The sequence below is a fragment of the Vanessa cardui genome, chromosome 12 (assembly GCF_905220365.1).
Source record: "Vanessa cardui chromosome 12, ilVanCard2.1, whole genome shotgun sequence".
Lineage (NCBI taxonomy): Eukaryota > Metazoa > Arthropoda > Insecta > Lepidoptera > Nymphalidae > Vanessa > Vanessa cardui.
In genome coordinates this window covers 9,164,075-9,184,864 of record NC_061134.1, presented here as the reverse complement: position 1 = coordinate 9,184,864, position 20,790 = coordinate 9,164,075, and the positions used below count along the sequence as shown (strand labels likewise).

Below are 20,790 nucleotides of genomic sequence, written 5' to 3'. Positions count from 1 at the left end.
CTTTCGGTATAGTACGACACAAGTTAGATGTAGCATCGGCAAAATTTGTAAAACCGATCAAATCGATTAAGCACGCTATCCCAAATTATCAATATTTATTTCTTACGTGAATATGATCTTTACATAAACGTAATTACTTCTTGTTATATCATATGACCTAATATACATAGGCTGTTTCTATTGGTTGTGTGAATCCGCAGTAATCGGTTTCATTGCATTTTCCGATGCTACAGTTGCTAAGTTGTGTCGTAGTATACCTTTTTTATCAATCTTCTTTGTATAGATAGATTACCAGTGTTACCAGTGTTACCAAATTATATGAATCGTATTCAAAACGCATTAAATGCATTGACACCACTAAATAGAAAATGCATGTTAATTGTGTAGACGATTGAGTCTAAATTGTCATTGATGAATATGGCCTGTTCCAATCGAAGGAATAAAGATAAACCAAACTCGTATATGTATGTATATAAGTACAGTCCGGGTAAGAAAAGGTTCGTCACCTTAAGATCTATTTTCGTGTGCTCAGTATGAGCGATAATCTGCTTTACCGATCGAGCATATATGACACTGACAGACATATTTTGACAATTCAGTAGAAGATAAAATATCTAATTTAAATTTGGAATGACTAAAAGATTTCATGTATATGTAAAGCTAGACGCAGTCCAAAGATGTTACACTATTTTGAACCAAGTTAACATACTGTGTAAGTTTAATTTTATATGTACATTAATTTAAATAATTGTATTAACTATCATACGTAGAATCTACTTCCCGAACCGGTGGTAGCTTCACTTAATTGTTAAATGACGATTCAAAAGCACTTGTAAAAGCCCACTTTAATAAAGTTTATTTTGATTTTGATTTTATGCAGTTGTCAGTTTAGTGCTTTAGATTCAAAAGGTACTAAGAGTATACGACTTGATAAAGGAATGAATTTGAAAACTGACGAAGGTTTTCTTACTCTGACTGTACATGTAAAACATATAATACATTCGCTAATATCTCTGCTATATGATACACTAGAAACAGTTCTTGTTTGTAGTGTATCGTGTTCTTTCCATATATTTATTTAATAATTCGAGTATTAGCTAGTTTTTCACAAATCCATTCTGAATACCATACGATATTAGATATCGACCAATAATATAATTTCAAAGATGACCAAGATGTTTACTTTTCCATGTGTTTTCTTTAATTTTCCTAAGATTGGAATAGGATATAAAAGTCTTTAAACAGTATGGCATATGTGCCATATTGATATGGCGTATATAGCATAGGCTTTTCTTAAGTATACGTTTTTATTCCAAGCTCGGAACTAGGAACAATGCGTTTGGTGCCGTATTGAGATTGGCCGCTTGGAAGGAACGTTTTATACTAACTTGGGGGTACTGTCTTCTCCATTCGTGTACCTGAAAACATATTACGTTGTTAGTTTAGGTTAGGTAAAGGTATTCGTAAAAAAAGGTCCCTCTGAGTTTCTTTCGCCGGTTCTTCTCAGGTCTGAGGTATTATATTCCGAACCGGTGGTAGATTTTCGACAATCAATAAGAAAGTGTAAACACTTCTATTTCGAATAAAGGTTTTTGACTTTGACTTTGAATGCCAACGATACGGACACAGTACATATTTTATTCCTTACACCTACAGGCTAACCTCTAAAATGTAAAACTCGGATTGCAATATTTTTTATATACTTCTATTTCGAATAAAGGTTCTTGACTTTGATTTTGACATTGACTTTAAGATAATTACCATTAAGACATATTGAGTTAAACGATTATGGCGGACATTATTTTTAAATGTCATTAATCTAATGTAATTTCATGTTTCGCTTAAAATTTATGTCATTTACACGAATATAAATTTAGTAGTAATGATTACAGTATTTTAATATTTATTTATGATTTACAATTTTATATTTCATTTATCATGAAAGTAAATTATGTAAAAATATACCATGAATTTTAAATATACAGCCATAAGTTTAACGTATGGCAACACTAACACTAGCAAAAACAACGTGGCTTTTTTGCTCAGAAAAGAAAGATGATTTATTAAGAACTCGAAAACAACGCAAGTCTAAAATATCTGATTCATTTTTTTAATACTTAAGTAACATACCTGTGAATAAGAATCTAATTTTATTTCACTCAAGTAAACGTTCAAAAGCCGTTTTGAATAGTCCTTTTACAATGATGTTTCTAGAATAAGTTTTATTTTAACATTATCATCATTCAATTTCACTCATTTAGAATTGTTAATAACAACATTACGAAAATATGACCACTGCGCTACTTATCTGGACCTAGCATTATAAGTCATGATTTCTGAAAGGATATGGTCACAGTCAGTCAATTATATATAATAATATAAAAAATTTAATACCTGAAATTCTTGTATTTGATCACAGAAACTGACATCTAACAACTTGAGCTCCCGGCATTCGGCAAGAATGCTGTAAACAAATAATGAATAGTTAATTATCTTGACAATAAATATCAATAATATGTTTTGTTAACATTTTAATACGATTACTAGATAAACAGTATTGAATTATATGAAACTTTAACTTTAGATATCAAATTTATAGCAAATAATACTACACATACGAAAATTTGTGAGCATGGATGGTTGTATATTTGTTACTCTGTCACGAAAAAAATACTGGATGGATTTGGATGAAATTTTACAATAATATAGGAATCATCAGAATAGCACATAACAATTTATAATTATTTTATGTAATTTCGTCATAATATAACGATACAAATAAAGTACCCGTGCGAAGCTTTGGGGTAGCTAGTAGGTCATAAAAATATGATTAGTTGGTGGAAACTGATAGGTTAACTATGTTGCTCGTCTGTCTTCTTGTTTAATAATAATAGATAAAAATCAATACTTACTCGAGCTGAGATGGCTCAGTGGTTAGAACGCGTTCATCTTAACCGATGATTGCGGGTTCAAACCCAGGCAAGCACCACTTTATATATGTGCTTAATTTGTGTTATAATTCATCTCGTGCTCGGCGGTGAAGGAAAACATCGTGAGGAAACCTGCATGTGTCTAATTTCATCGAAATTCAGCCACATGTGCATTCCACCAACGCGCATTGGAACAGCGTTGTGGAATATGTTCCAAGCCCTCTCCTTAATGGAAGAGGAGGCCTTATCTCAGCAGTGGGAAATTTACAGGCTGTTACCTAGGTAGGTAACAGCCTACCAATACTTACTCAGAGCATATATCGGGAGTAACAGCACGAACTCCTAATAGGTCGAGTTGAGCCAACTTAGTCGCTTTCGGTAACAGTACGCGAAGATCTCTATCGCAGACTCCTCTTAACGCGCCAAGAAACAACTTGCGTAGTTCTCCTCCTGAGAGCGAAGCCAGCCACTCACCTGAGCCACCGGCTTGTAAGCTGAAAACAACAAAAAAACAAAATGTTATGCTAACTGTACCTCATAAAAAAAACCGTCAGCAAAAATAGGTATTAAATTCTTGTGTTGTCCGTTTAGGGTAAATATACAAATAAGTACTTCAAATACATGACAGTTGGTTAATTAAATTCAGTCAGTTTCTAAAATGCTGATTGGTTACATTTACTCCACTTAATCAAAATACTTAAAGCTCATTGGTCATTTATTGGTCCCCCTTTTGCGTTATCGTTTTCTACGCCAACGATAAGACTCGTGACGGCCCAGTTTCTTTTTATTTTATAGGTTGGCGGAGGAGCATATGGGCCACCTGATGGTAAGTGGTCACCATCACCCATAGACAATGACGCTGTAAGAAATATTAACTATTCCTTAAATCGTCATGTATTGTGCATGTAGTTACACTGGCTCACTCACCCTTCAAACCGGAACACAACAATACTGAGTACTGTTATTTGGCCAGTGGAAGATAAAAGGTAATATAAAAGTCGTGTTGTTAGTTAACTTACCACCATCCGACGTCTAATTCTTGTAAGTTCCTACAATTGCCCAACGCTCGGATGCCGACCGCCGTCAGCGAATACGACTTCCAAAAGTCCACTGACATCAAGTCTGGACAATTCGAACCTAAAGCGATCGCTACTTCATCCATCGCTGATATCATTTTACATGAACCTGCAATTAATATTTATTGTAATTATAATTAATTTAAAACTTGTAATAACTATAATTATAAAATATCTAAAGTCTGTTCGCGTTAAGAATGCAGTGAGTTGTCATTGTTTACCGGCCTGACTCTGAAAGTCAAGTTCACATTTAATTAATTATTAACTGATATTTTTATTTTTATAATTTAAATTTTGTTTATTTATATATTTATATTTAATTTATTCAAGCTATACACGTAATAATTAATGTAACCTATAGCTACTAGATGACGTTATGTCAAAATATGTAAATTTCTACATCGCGATGGGAAAATTCGCAAACGATTGTATATAGTGTTAAGAATTTTGTTGATTAAACACCCCGATTCGATTTTTTATTTTAATGTGTATTTTTTAAATTCATTATACTTAGTCTTTAAAACAAATACAATTTGTTAGAATTTTAACACAAATATGCATACACCTTTACCCTGCTGTTAAAAAAGATTTAATTGGTCAGGGGGCGGAATAAAGCCAGTAAACAATGACACCTCACTGCATTCTTAACGCGTACAAAGTATAGTACCCTCGGATGACTTAATCTCTCGTCTGAATTATTAATCAGCTTTAAATCTGTGCAATAGAACGAACCCATAATATTTTTTATCTTGTGAGTATAGAAATTATAATAGGGTTAATATATATAATTCCTTTATATAATAATTCCCTTTTTGGCAGAAAGGGAATTTCACTTGTAGTCATACAAAATACTGTCACTGGCAAAAGTAGTCATTTACTTTTCATAAAATTAATTTCAAAAACTAAAATGATATCACAAACCATTATCGCAAGAAATTAAATATAGTCAATTTAAATATTATTATTCTAAAAACTAATATCAGGCCAATATTCTCGAACATAATCTGTTAAACAAAAACAAATCTTAACCCATAAAAATAATGTATAAATTCGTACCAACATTAAGGTGCTGTAATCCCGGATTCGACCACACGATAGCGACTGCCGCTGAAGTAGTTATATGAGTTCGGTACAGATCCAAACGTTTCAACTTTGTCAGAGACGACAAACACGACCATTCTGAACAGCTTATCACTGACCGGAGACAAAGTTCTGAAAATATAACAATATTGAAAATCCTTTAAATACAAATTGGCCCAGTGGTTAGAACGCGTGCATCTTAACCGATGATTGCGGGTTCAAACCCAGGTAAGCACCACTATATATGTGCTTAATTTGTGTTTATAATTCATCTCGCGCTCGGCGGTGAAGCACCAATCCGCATTGGAACAGCGTGGTGGAACATGTTACAAACCCTCTCCTTAATGGAAGAGGAGAACTTATCCCAGCAGTGGGAAATGTACATTTTGTTATTTTACTCTTACTTTACTACTTCAAATACAAATCAAAAAGCAAATACAATGTGTGACAATCTATGAAGAATCATTGAAAACTATGTCAATTATTTTCAATTAGTTACCTTATAGTTATATTATTTGGTAGCATTTATTCTATTTGAACCGTTTAACTGGGTTTCAGTAAACAAAATAGGTACTACGAATGTTATCGAAAAAAAGGTTTCGAAGGCTGGTGACGCTTTGGCTATGTAGGGATTTGTTTATATTTCTTATAACTCCAATGACACGTGTCTATCCCATAGCTTACCATTAGTTGATACATACGTTCGTCCACCTTCGTATATAATAAAAAAGAAAATCTTTTTGAGGACCGTCATAACTTGATCACCATTGAACTTTATACTTAACAAAAATGACATTTTTGTTTTCATTTCGTCATAAGTTTTCTGAGTAATTTTGTAACTTCATATATTATTTGTCATGAAGCTGTCTGCATATATCCTTTTCCTTCTAACAGATAAAGCGTCATACTAAACTCTGATTTTTAAATTGTATATATTGAAGTATGAATACAAAATATTCTCATAGAGGTATGAAACCTTTATGAGAATATTATACGAGATGAAATAATAAAACAAACAAATGTTACATACCTTGTAAATTAGACGATGTGTCAACTATAGCTCTTAGCACTGAATTGTCAACAAATTTACAGCAGTTCATACGTAAATGTGTCAACTCAGCCCCGCTGTCTCTCAGGAAACTAGAAATAACAGATAAAATATAATATTATAGATGCGACCTTGAAACTAAGGTATTTGATGAACAACTTTAGAAAATTATTGTATAAAATATATATTACATTTCATTATATAATATTTCACTATTATTCCTGACTAGGTGTACCCGCGACCTTCAAATTCCTCTTTATTATATCAATTATCTGCAAGTGAAAATCCCATCAAAATCGGTCCAGCCGTTTCAGAGATAAGCCAGAACAAACAGACAAACAAAACTTGTAAAAATTGTTATTTTTTGTATAGATACCGTGTATACATATATGCATTGAGTAATAACTCATCACTCCAATTTTATTATATCTATAGATATCCTGTCTTTGATATCATTGGTTTGTTGATCTATTGACCGTAATATTCTTTCTGCTCATGTTAAATAAATTCAAAAATTCCTATGATGGGAGATATCTCTATACACTAAAAAACGTCACTTCCCACAGTATGTGCGCTTTGATCTTTTAAATTATTTGATATTGATATAATTAAATTAGTTATTGCGGCTTTTCCTATAAAACAGAGTGATTCAAATGAAAAAGATAAATGTAGATATGCATATTATAGTAGAGAACAGAGTATTTCAATTTTGCACATCATAAAAAGTTTTGTATTTCTCTTTTTACTTTAATTATTCAATCTAAAAGTCGCATATAGAACCTTTTTGTATATGTGTGAAACAGTAATGTACCAAGTATCAAGAATATTTGTATGGAATACTAAATAATACTTCAATACAGACTAATGTATTTCATACTCACTTGACTACATAATGGGGCTGTATCATACAATGACTGCCGCACCATGATAGATCTAGTTTTTGAAGGAATTTGCACCTCATGGACAGCGTTAAGAGTACCTTAAAAAAAAAGGAATATTATTATACACACAGGGTCAAAGTCGCTCAATCACACTATACTAAGCTAAACTATCAAATAAAAAACTGTTTTCTATTTTAAGTCGTTTTAAAACTGATACTGTTACTCAAGGCAACCTTCAGTTGTTTCAGCAGCTGTATGCAAAGTAATTCAATATTACCGATAGCATGAAGGTCATATAAACAAAACTATAAATATAACCTTAAGCATATTAATTTTACACAACATATAGCTAGTATATATTTTAAATATGACAAAATTAATTATTATGTATGGCAGGATTCCAAACATGGTAAGTCCTTCACATAATAACACAGAATACAAGACATATGTATATCTCTTTGTATATTATTAATAGTTTTAACCTGCGACTTCATCCGAGTTATATTTTTTCCCAAAAACATAGTTGATGTTTTCAAAGTTTGAAATAAATTTATAAGTACAAGTATATGTATTAAACAACTGATTTACAAAAAATACAAAATATAATCTATCGATATTAATATTTTAAATGTGAAAGTAACTTTGTCGCTCTTTCATGACCAAACCGCTGAAGCGAATTTGATGAGATTTGATAAGAAGAAGAACTTGTACTCCAAGAAAAGACATAGACTACTTTTTTGCCTAACTCATGACAACTAACACCCAAAAAAGCAAGCGAAGCCGCGGGCGACTACTAGTAGGTATACATCCTTTTGAATCGATATGGGCGAAGTCACATGCATAAAAGAATGCAAAAAGCATTACCAGTATAATTAACATATGACTAATAATTTTTAGCAAAACGTTATAAGGTCATATATACACACCTGAGATCTCACGCAGTGCCAATAAGGACGAAGATCAATGCTCCGATAGAGTATGGCATCAGATGCAAGCCGGCTGAAGTGCTTATTGACTTGAGCACAGCGACATAACGACTGCATATCCAAATATTTCATCACTGATAGAATAGTTTCATCCTGAAAGACAAAAATGTTGATTGAAAATAAATACCAATGTTTAGAAGTATTGATGGTTGTTACTCAATCAAGCCAGGACGGTTTAGAATGAAACTTTGCACAAGGATAAGGTATGGTATGATAGCACATAGGGTACTTTTTTAACCAACCCCACGCGGGAGTTAGTTAATTCTGCTACATTTAATTAGTTTCACGCAAGGATTTGTCTAATGGAACATATAACCTTAATGGAAGAGAAGGCCTTATCCCAGCAGTGGGAAATTTACAGGCTGTTACTTTACTAACTTATTTGTGTAATATCTATTATAAATTATAAGTTATTATCGATTCTAATAAAGACATTTTAGATTTCATTAGCTACTTTCCCAAGATAATAAAATCTTAAATCCACTGCGGGGCATTTTTGAAAAGTCTTTATAATAATATATATTCACAGGTTTTTATGTAACGATTTTGTTCAGGCGTTGTTGTAAATGATTACGTTTGTCACCTTGGTACGGAAATTAAATACACGGTATCCGGGTCTTTTCTTCTGTAATAGACCGTCGTTGTGGACTTCCTTTATAGTAAAATAGTTTTTTGCCTACACAACACAGCTCGTACCAATTGATGAATACTAAAAGTTTTTTTTATACTAAGTGAGAAGAACATAGAGTCGAGATGGCCCAGTGGTTAGAACGCGTGCATCTTAACCGATGATTGCGGTTTCAAACCCAGGCAAGCACCGCTGATTCATGTGCTTAATTTGTCTTTATAATTCATCTCGTGCTCAGCGGTGAAGGAAAACATCGTGAGGAAACCTGCATATGACAAATTTCATAGAAGTTCTGCCACATGTGTATTCCACCAACCCGCATTGGAACAGCGTGGTGGAATATGTTCCAAAACCTTCTCCTCAAAGGGAGAGGAGGCCTTTAGCCCAGCAGTGGGAATTTACAGGCTGTTGTTGTTGTTGAGAAGAACATTTACAGTATACCATTACGCAATGTCCAAAATATAAAACACAAAAGCGTCTTTTTCCTGTATCACTCCACCATCAAATTGTACCAAAGCATAGCAATGCGTAAGATTATTAAAAGTAGAAAAATCAATCGTTGAGGTGTCTACGTATATGAGTCTGTCAGACGAGCCTTGAAAATATTGTATACTTCTATCTCGATTATCCGAACGACTTAGTTTATCCGAACATTGGCGCGTTCCAGCCGTTCGTCAATTAGGAATTGTCAATTTAAAAAAGTAATATAAACATAGCAAGCAATTCAGTCAAATACTATTTTTAATTTTTTTTAGGTGATTTATATAACAACGTTTTATATTTTAAAATGTACGTCAAATTTTATCAAAATATACTGTTTTTATGAGAAAATGCTTTTTTTCGATTTTATCCCAAAGCACTCATATACCGATTATCCGAACTAGTCTCGGTCCCAATAAGTTCGGATAATCGATGTTCTACTGCTGTACACCTTTACTACAATATTTCTTTTTTTCCGCAAAAAGCAAGAAAAGTCTAATTTACTTCATAAAAACTCAGTAGGGCTTGTCCGGAATTACTTAGACCCAATGGACCTTCCCGGTAAAGAAGTCGATCCAACCCTCAAATAAAATACACAATGAAACAGTTCGAATGGAGTTTCAAATCGCATTATTTACATAATAAGGAATCCTTAAACAAAAGAACTCGCCATGTCGAAAGAATATGATATTGGTATTAAACCCAAGTATAAGAGTATTATTTTATCGTATCATTGTCATATTTCAAGACACGTTTAATATCAATTGAATAATTTACACCGTCTATTGTGATAAGTGACTCACAAACGCCTAGGTCAGGTTGTATTGTTATGCTATGATATACTCGTATATATAATCGTTCGTATATACGATGTTGACCTAATGAAATGATTACACTTTGCTACTTCAGTAGTAGTAATTGATGTAATTATTTTCTTTATCGCTCTATATCTCGTTTGACCTTTATTGCGAAAATGCTATTTTCATCATTGAGGCATAACAAACCCATGTATATTTTCCGCTTTTTATTATATTTCGGTTTGAAAAACAATCATTATTTTATCGTACTCTGTTGATTGCAACTGAGCAAAATAAATATAATATATGTATAAACCTTCGTTTGTTTTAAGCAATAATTAGGTGACGGAAAATAATAACATCTACTTTTATATAGAAATACAGTAAATAAAATCCCTGAAAAACGCTGCGATTAATATTTAACGTCTAGTAATAAAATTACTGGTAACTTAAATTTGTTTCGATTTATTTATTTGTTTTTATTTTATTATTTTTATGTTTTTTAGGCTCTCCAGACTTTTATATTAGTAAGTAATTATTAAACATTGCCGTTACAAATCGAACATTGTTTAATATGAAACTATTGTAATCGACATAGTTTTTGCTAAGATGTCTTGACTATGTTTTATGAAAATATAATAACTATAGTAAAAATTTTAATTCGAGTCAGTAAAATGACATTTCCAGTGTTGCAGGTTTTTAATCTCAAATAAATAGTGATGTGATAGAATCTCGACTATAATTTTGGGAATTTCGACTAAAGCACTATTACTAATTCCAGTCAGTAAAATAACAAGTGCAACTGTCACTGATACTGTTCGACAATCAATAGACATAGACATTTAGTCATGCTTTATTTTATTAAGTATCAAAGCGTTTTTTTTATTATAAATATTTAATACATATTGTATTAAATAATACGATCTTAGAAATATGGACCTTACCAGCGTATTAAAATTTCTCATTACAATATTATTACAAAGCTGGTAAAAAATATATAAAGAGGTTCAGAGGAATAAACACTAAAAGGTCAGGAAAATACAAGTAACTTTACACGATTTTATTCATTACGGTTGTTATTGATTCCGACTCCGATTTTGAATCGGTATATTCAGAATCGGAATCGATATTAGTTACATTTATAACAAATGAATATTCGTCTATGATGTGGTCGAGTTGACACATTTTGTCTTCGACTTTTATGGCATGGTTGCTGTCTCCAATTTTCAGATGTCACTTCCTTCAGGCCTTCTTCAAATAATTTTTTCACGTCATTTATTTTAAAAGTTTTATTGTTCCTGGCGACGTACCCCTTTGCTTGAGCCCAAATTAACTCTATCGGGTTGAGCTCACAGTCATTGAGAGAAATTTTAATACACTGGTAAGGTCCATATTTCTAAAATCGTATTATTTAATACGGTATGTAATAATTTACAATAAAAAAAAACGCTTTGATACCTAATAAAATAAAGCATGACTAAATGTCGAAGTCTATTGATTGCCGAACATCACTATTGTAGCGGGTAACCCTTTTTTGTATCAGTGACAGTTGCACTTGTCATTTTACTGACTCGAATTAAAAATCGTACTATATGTGAATATTTTAAGTTGCCAGTGGAAATACTCCGCAAAGTAAATAATTTTTTTAAGCATTATATACATGTATAATTATATTAACTAACATAATAAAAGAGTACATTCCGGTAGCAGCTTCACTTAATATTGTTTGTTAAATGGCAATTCAAAAGTGCTTGTAAAAGCCTACTTGAATAAAGTATATTTTGGTTTAGATTTCAGATATTCCTATCTCGCCTGTACCCACTACTATCTTCTTATACGACGTCATTAGTTATAGTGACGTCATATTTATCTATGGTATTACTTATAAACTATGTTCGCGAGTGTTTATCATGATTGATTTATGATTCAAAAAATGGCACAGCATTGCTTAAGTTGTCACCTTATAAGAAATATTTATAGGTGAAGCTGCTATGTATGTGTTGTTAATTTCTATGCGTAACGTAGCGTAAACTTATGATTAGATAAGCACCTACTATACAATTATGCATGTGATTGAAATAGCTTGGAGTAAACATCGTTTGAAGTAACAGCAGATGATATTTACTTCAAACTATTGAAATTTAAAAGAAAACTTTCTCGAAGAAATACTTGAGATCATTTTATTTTAGAACGATTGCATTGTTTTATTGAAATTCAAATACGAATTTTATATTCAGAAGGGTCTATAGCTGGAACACGTGATTCTTAGTTTTAGATTATGAAGATATATTCAAAGAGGTTTTATATTGGCAATTGTTTTCCACAAATTTTGGGACAGGGTGATGAAATATGTTCCAAAACTTATCCTCAAAGGCAGAGGACGCCTTAGTCCAGAAGTGGGAAATTTACAGGCTGTTTTTGTTTGTTGTTGTACCACTGATATGGTTTATTTGTATTTATTTATAATAAATATACTCAAAATTGAGGACCATTCGAATCACCGATTAGAGCATTTTGGATTAGCTCTATACCCTGTATCCAAGAGAATAACAAGCGTTAGTCCAGCAGTGGGCTAACTTCATAGTCATCCTAACGTGAGGATTAACAAATAACGTCATCTGTTTTATCTATCTCAAGTAGATAGATCGTGTTGTAATATCGATTTAATTAACAATTCTGGGATAATCTTTATACTCTAACACATCGTTGAAATAGTTTTCGCTCATTAACACAATTAAAAACTATTTAACAAGCAATGATAGTTTCATTATAGTATTTTTTATATTATAAGACTTTTTTATACACTGTACTCCCTAGTGAAACGAGCCTTAAAATATTTACGAAGTATTCAAAACTTTTTAATGGCTTAAAACGGAAATACACACATTCTTATCGAGAGTCCGTATCCGAAGTAATTACAAAAGTAAAATCGATAAGACCAGCATTTTGTTTACAAATTTATTTCGTATATTCACTTGAATGAAACAAATTATATGTGTTCGGTAATCTGTAAGAAGAAAGTCGATGCACACTGCAGGTCACGTGCGTGAAATGTCAGAAAGTGATATACGATTATTACTTTAATCATTTTTATACGTTTAATAATTATGATACGCCATTTTGATGTAATCCAGTATCAAAATGGCGTATCGTCGTAAATAGGTTGTCAACGTTGCAAGAGTTAGGTACGAAGTCAATTGTTATTGCCGTGCTGTTAATCATAATCATAATTGTCATAGAGGATTTTTGAGTAAAATTAAAGCTAAATATTGCCATAAAAATTTTTTTTTTTTTTTGGTGAAAGCATACTAATACCTTACACAAAAATCCACATGTTTATATAACAAAGAACATTGTTATTATAAATTTATCGTTTCTATTCTGAATAACAAATGTTAGATTCATTGATATTTGCCCTTTTAGCCATAAAGAAAAACACAACATTTCACATGAAGAAAAATAATACTAAACAACTATATAAATACAGTACTTACTGGCAATCTCTGGAAGTCACCGAGGGGCGGACCCCTGTCTATAAGTTTGTCATTTTGAGATAGAACTGTTCGATTCAAAACATTTTCGTGCAAGTTTGAAGCTATAACTCTGTTGAGAAGCGAACCTAAAACAATATAAAACATTCGGAATCATTTAATATTCATTCAATCATTCATTCAAACATTAGTCGCTGTGCTCTAAATGCGATACAGAAATTAAACCTCTTTTCCGTAGAATGAGCGTACTTCTTACTGAGGATTATCTTGTTAATTAAGTAATAATATAGTTATTATTTAAATTTTTGGGTTTCTTTTTTTATGGTATAAGTTGGCGGACAAGCATATGGGCCTACCCGATGGTAAGTGGTCACCATCACCCATAGACAATGACGCTGTAAGAAATAACTATTCCTTACATCGTCAATGTGCCACCAACCTTGGGAACTAAGATGTTATGTCTTTGTACCTGTAGTTACACTGGCTCACTCACCCTTCAAACTGGAACACTGAGTACTGTTATTTGGCGGTAGAATAACTGATTAGTGGGTGGTACTTACCCAGACGGGCTTGCACAAAGCCCTACCACCAAGTGAATCATGATAGTCTTTTTAATTCAAATAGATCAGCTAATATAAATGGACATCTGATGGTAAAAATTCACAACTACTTTATTGAAAGATAAGCCAAGGCTTATATCGCCAATATGGCACCACCCTTTGTGCACAGTATGTTATATCGGACTTTATTAAATTAAGCTGTTTGGTCATAGAATAACATAACATATGAGTGTGTGGTACCTCCCTAGGTTAAGAAACAGCCTAATCACCAGTGCCGGATTTACAAATCTGCCGCTAGTAGGCTATTAAATTTTTGCCTCCCCTTGCTTTTTTGCCAACATTTATGGTTTGTGTTCTATCTTCATCACATCGGCGTTATTAGTATGACTATAAACTAGGTGATATCTCTGTGAGTTACTAGATTATTTTTCCAACCCACTATGTACGGATGTAATATGCATACATATAATTATATTTTTTTTTAATTTCTGTAAGATAATAACAAATTTGACTAAATTTGCCGCCCCTCTAAATCTGCCGCCCTAGGCTCCAGCCTACTTAGCCTATTGGTTAATCCGCCACTGCTAATCACCAACTATTTAAAGTATCACAAAATAAACAGATTCGTATAACAAATAGCTGACAAATCAATAATTTTAATATATCAGTCAATGTTTATTTAACTTTCCCGATGTGACCTTAGACGTGTTTACGAAAACGACAGCGCTGTATATCTGTCAAACTGATGATATGATAATATTATTTTGATTTCATGTTTTAAACAGAATATATATCCAATGCGTCGATTTGTGTGGAATATATTTATAAGACTTCTAGCACAATTGACTGCATTTATACCAAAAAAACAATTCCGAAAACGTAGTTTATTCGATTAGTCTCTAGGCAAAGTCAAAAGTTTGGAATAGGATTTCAGAAGGTCATTTCGCATTATTTGGCGAATGCTGTGTCGTTAGAAGCGTCTTGATCGCCCGCTAGTTAAAGTCACGATGTCACACTGGATATGGGAACCTTAGGGCATGATTCTATGCGAAAACGGCTAACATCACCATGGTGATGTGTTAAAATGAAATATATCAATAAGAAATTGTCGTTAGGTAAGAAATTTGGCCAAAATTATTTTCTTCTTGTATAGTTTTCAAAGAGAGTTTTTCGTAGTAGTATACACCATAGATATATTAATTCATTATTTATACTTTAATTTTGTACATATTTTTATCATGTTTTACAAATAAAAGTTAAGTAAGTTTGTATTAAAAAAATGATAAGTAAATAACATTGTTATACGATAATTTCACAATATAAAGAGGAAAATAATTTAATAGGCAATTAATCGCCGGTAATAATAGGTCTTAACTAATCTACACTTAAGAGAGTCATGGTCAAGGTAAATTTTAACGCGATATTGCTAATCCTATTTTCGCGTGATTTTATAGCTAATGTTTACAATTTTTACGACACCTCGAGGCTATTTATGAGGCTCTCAATCTATTTCTAGCATCCTTAACATTTTAATTAACATTAAAGCAATTTTTGATGATTTGGGCGCCAATTCTACGAATTATGGCGTCATCGTAATCGAATTGTTATCTTCGACGTTCAATTGTTTTCTTATTCTATTAATTCTTATTCTATTAACACTAAACATGCATTTGCATTTTGGTAGAATATAATGGGAACCGCATAATCTATATAAATTAAAGCGAAATACGCACACACTGATTACCCACGAAATATCAGAAACTGTAATACCTACAAACTTGAAAGTCGGGAGGTAGGTTCCCTTTTTTAGCGGATGTAGTACACCTTTTTTAGCGGATGGAGTTTCATAAAATCCGTTTTTAGCGGATGTAGTACACCCTGTACTACATCACGGTACATCATCTACATCATCAAAAACGGATTTTATGAAACTCCATCCCTAAGGGGGTAATAAGGGTGCCTTGTATTTTATAAATTTTGCGCGGTTAAAGCCGGGAGTATGGTTAGCAACTGATAATTAAGTAACCAATAAAATGAGTTGTATTTGAACGAAAAATAGTCGAATATCGGACGAAGTGTGTACAAACAACTGTTAAAATAATGTTATAAATTAATAACTGTTATCATAATATTTTGTCAGTAAAATTGGCTGAACAAACAAAGGAGGTGTGCTTCGTTTGTTCAGCTGTTGCGGCGTCATAGGTGCGTATTATGTAACCGATTCTGCTTCGGGGAAGTTACCGCTGTGCTTAATGTTAGTAGGGAAAATTCACTTCATAATATATCTTAGCCAAAAGCAAAAGGGCAAATCTACTCCTTATTAAAATTGAATCATATTTATGGAAATTAGTGGTTACATATTTTTTTAAAACTTTTTTAGATTTATTTTTTCATGGTATAGGTTGGTGAACGGGAATATAGGCCACCTGATGGTAAGTCGCCGTCGCCAAAAGGCAATGGCGCTGTAAGAAATATTAACCGTTCCCCACATCGTCAATGCGCCACCAACCTTGGATACAAACACGTTATGTGTGCCTGTAATTAAACTGGCTCATTCACCCTTCAAACCGGAACACAACAATACTGAATACTGTTGTTTGGCGATAAAATATCTGATGAGTGGGTGGTATCTACTCAGACGGGTTTGTTCAAAGCCCTACCAGCAAGTAGAGTTTTTATATTATCATTTATATAATGGATTTAGGATGTTGATGGGACTGCCGCGATTATACAATGCGACAGGTATGTTCGCGACAGCTGATGTTTCTGACTTCTATGCCATTATCAGACATAAATACACCTTGTTGAAGAGTACGAACCAGCTCCTTCCATCCTATAGACAATAGCTAAGAGGAATGATTCTTCAATTGTGCGTCATTTTGTTCATTTATGTACGACCGGCAACGAACTTCTGACCAAATATTAATTACTAATAAAAAAATCACTAACATATACCTACTGTAAGCTTTTAATTCTTTTTGCTAACCCACTTTGGACTCTACTTGTCCGAAATAAAGTTTATTTTACTTTTATTTATTTATGTATTCAACTAAGTCTAAACGAAAAATGGAATCAGTTCATATCTAGTAACATCTAGAAGCTGTTCCGTAAACATGAGACGGAAAATATGTTCCATAAAACATACATAATGTATGTAATATTTCGTATTAGATCTCTCGAAGGATCGAATCATTGATATTCGACATGACACAAACGATTTAGAAATTTCAAAATCGATTATTTTACAAAAAACAAAAACACGACTAAAATTTTGTAGGGATATCGTGAAAATCGTATTCGTGCTCTATAAAAATCGAGATAAATCGGAATAAATGAATTAATTGATCGATGTGTATCAAGCAAAACATGAGTAAAACGATTAGACCCTTACGTCTTCACCGTTCTAATAATAACTCGCTAGTCACGTGCAAACGTGCTTGTAGTATTATTTGTACTTTAAGATTGCATAATTATAACATGATACTGTGACTCGAATAATGTTTTTTTTTATAGGGTTATGGACGATGATAGATCTCCTTAGGGATGAAATAAGCTCAATAATATAAAGATGTAAGTTATATTTATGTTTTTCCGTATTAATGTAAAAAATAGTACACAAATTTAATATGGAACTTTTTATGATACTTTTTATATTCATGACGATATACAGTTTAGTTACATGCTGCATATATATTTAAAGTTTGTTATATCAATATAGTTGAACAATTACATGCCAATCTTTCAATCGATAATGATTCAAGATCAATAAAATTAAATAAAAACTATTTAATCTCTATACTTAGTAAACCGATTTTTTTCTCTGAACTATGTAAACGAAAATGGTCAGGTTTTTATAGTGTATTTAGGCGTTCTAGCAAATTGAACGTCTTGATGGTAAGTGATCACCGCAATGGTGACCATTTAGCTTAGACATCACTTGCATTGATAATGCGCCACTAACCAACCTTGGAAACTGAGATATGATGTACCATTTGATACACTGGCCCACTCATCCTTCATACAGGAACACAACAATCGTAAGTATTGGTGCTTGCTAGTAAATTATATGATCAGTGGTATCACATACAGACCATTCACATTCCCACCCAACTCAATCAAGTCAATCAAGGAATAAATACTTTTGATTTTAAATGTTTGTTTTTTTCAGGCTTACTTAACTATCGCAATTGGATTCCAGCAGTGGAAAAGAAACTAGTAAAAACAACGATAAAACAAATCCATCCAAGATGAAGATAGGAATTGTTAAGGCGAGCGGTCAGCCGTAAATTAACTCAAACAAATGAATACGACAAAAACAACCTAACCAATTTGATATCACGAGATGGAAACAGCCGTTGAATGAAAAGATCTACTTTTGCCACGACTGGCAAAGACTGGCTGACATGTCAGCGAGACCGAAAAACTTTTAAGCCCCGAAGTGCCCCGAAGTGTCCAGATCAGTGTCCAGTCACTTCAATTAGGCGATTTCTTAAATACTTAATTACGAGATCATTATCACGAGTTACGTAAAAAAAAAAAAAAATATTCGAACGTATCAGATTTCCGTCTCATCTTCCTAAATATGTGTAAGCACGCCTGTTTACGCACTCACTAACCCACCTCACTATTACATTTGCACAGGTGGCTTTTTATTTGCACAGCAAGTAAGATTGTCGAAGTATCCAAAATTCATTAACAATGTAATAACCTAATTTTAAGGTATTGTGCTCAATTCGATATTACATCTCCTAATATTTAACGATTTGAAATTCGAATGGAATTTACCATAGAGTCACATTTGATTTTTTTTTCATTAGACATAAATTAAAAAAATAACTAATATACAACAAATTACAGTGTGTATGTATAATCACTTACCTTTTTCTATAGTTGGTTGACTTTTCTTATAGAACAGGGTAGTGTATGCAAAGTTATTCTTCATTTTGACTAAATTCGGTGGCTCTTTACCTCTCAACAGAACTGCATCTAGTTCAGTGTAGTACGGAAGTAGTCTATGATTAAATTCCAGTCTTAATATTCTGTTGAAAACACAAGAAACACTATTATTATTATATCAAAATTGTTTAACATATATTTTTATACACACATTTATATACAAAATTGTATATTACATTTTCATTTAACATACTAATTCTCAATACAACATTAAAAACAAAAATATTATGTTATTATATCTTTCATATTACTTCAATGAAATAGAATACTTAATATTAACACCTTTACTGTTAAAGTTTTAGTAATTTAATATAAATGTATTTCAACTGTACATAGGTTTGATAAAATCAGAATAATTATATTCACTCTTAAATGCAGCTTTAAAGCAAAAAAATAAATTGAAGATTATCTATTCTTAATATTATCCTTGTTACCTTATTATTCTGACATCTATAGGACAATATAGAAAAATATTTTTTCTTACACTTTGGGTCAAATTTGAAGAATAAATATAACAAAAATAAAATATTTTATACATAGACACAAGATATATATATATATGTATTTTTGTATTGTGTATTAATATTACTATTAATTAACTTGAAAGTTTTAAATTGTATACTGATATACCAAGCCGAAGTTACATTTAATATATTGATAACTATTTTAAAATAACAAAATAATTACTGTGAGAAAATCCTTACTATTCATCTAATGAGTTAACTGTTTTTTCAATATATTTACTAATGTGTGGAAAAATTAAAATATATACCTTGTAGGGAAGTTTATTTGTCTAATTGGTGGGCTGAAAATCCTAGTTGTATCACCGGCATACTCTGGCTCTCCTTCCCATAGTAACATCCACGACGTTGGCCCCAAAGCCCATATCCTAACCAGAGCACCAGGATTATAAGTTTCAAATATTGCCACTTCTAGTGGATATACTGCTCTCTCAAATGACACTTCTGTTAAGAAATTCTTAACTTTAATTTTTATTGATTTTTTTTTTAATATTATTATAAAGGTTTCCTTATACATATAATACAGTTATTAAATAAAATAGGAATATGAATATACAAACCTACAAAATCTTGACTCGGTATTAAGCTGCTATTTTGTGGCATATAATCTTTTTGGACCGACGGTGCTTCATCCCACCACGTCCCATAAGTTCTCTGAACAGAAATATCTACTTTATCAAAGTATCTTATATAAATCTAGGTTTTTCCATTACGCATCACTAAAATCCCATAAAAACATAAATATAAAAAGAACTTTTACGTATTATTCAGCTGTACCATAGTAATATAAATAATAATGATAGAAATATATAAATAATTTCTTACGCAGATATATACTACACTAAAAATTAATTAGCTCACCATAACAAAGGCTTGTGGATAGTCTCCATAATCTGGAAAATTCGAAGGCGGGCCTCGGAGATTGAATGCTGTATACGACACACTTATTTCACTTCCATACTGAGAGCTAAAATCTTCAACGTTTTGTACAAATTGCTCGATTATTTGGACATCTTTCTCATCATCCGTATAAGAATCGTCTTTGAACCATGAAGATATTAAATCTGATGCACTCTGCATTTCAGCTTAGAGTTCTATTTTATTTTTTATCAATTATAACAACACAAACAACTCTTCTCAACATCGAAACGAAACGAAATGATGAATGAAAATAAACAAACAGCGCTTCGCGCTAGAACCAAAATATTAGAACATTCAAGTTTCAAACTGTCAACAGATAAGAAATTATTATAGTAAATATATTATCTATCTTTACTATTATTCCCTACTATTATTCTCTAGTCTATTATTAATTATAATAATTCAAATACTAAGCGTAGTAATAATTAAAAAATA

At 32.0% G+C, this 20,790-nt stretch overlaps 1 protein-coding gene across 2 annotated transcripts; it reads right to left on the bottom strand.

The window, feature by feature from the left end:
- Window positions 1-1,023: 1,023 nt before the first annotated feature.
- LOC124534424 (F-box/LRR-repeat protein 4) lies at window positions 1,024-20,654 on the bottom strand. Of its 2 annotated transcripts, none has more exons than XM_047110298.1 (13): window positions 20,296-20,654; window positions 19,995-20,088; window positions 19,686-19,878; window positions 18,836-18,996; window positions 13,401-13,525; window positions 7,942-8,094; window positions 7,016-7,113; window positions 6,117-6,226; window positions 5,063-5,218; window positions 3,950-4,115; window positions 3,239-3,424; window positions 2,395-2,464; window positions 1,024-1,418 (listed from the first exon to the last, which is right to left on the bottom strand). In XM_047110298.1, the coding sequence occupies exons 1-13, from the start codon at window positions 20,512-20,514 to the stop codon at window positions 1,308-1,310; spliced, it is 1,842 nt and encodes a 613-aa protein (XP_046966254.1). In that variant the 5' UTR covers window positions 20,515-20,654; the 3' UTR covers window positions 1,024-1,307. The 2 variants fall into 2 exon arrangements, with proteins under 2 accessions (XP_046966254.1, XP_046966255.1); XM_047110299.1 differs by having other exon boundaries at window positions 19,995-20,153; window positions 20,296-20,429.
- Between the last annotated feature and the right edge of the window lie 136 nt (window positions 20,655-20,790).

Coding starts and splice junctions, on each gene's coding strand:
- LOC124534424 (XM_047110298.1), bottom strand. CDS start 20,514: ATGCAGAGTGCATCAGATTTAATATCTTCATGGTTCAAAGACGATTCT. Junction 7,114..7,941: donor GGCACTGCGTGAGATCTCAG/GTGTGTATATAT, acceptor TTTTTTTTTAAG/GTACTCTTAACGCTGTCCAT. Junction 2,465..3,238: donor ACTCCCGATATATGCTCTGA/GTAAGTATTGGT, acceptor ATTTGTTTACAG/CATTCTTGCCGAATGCCGGG.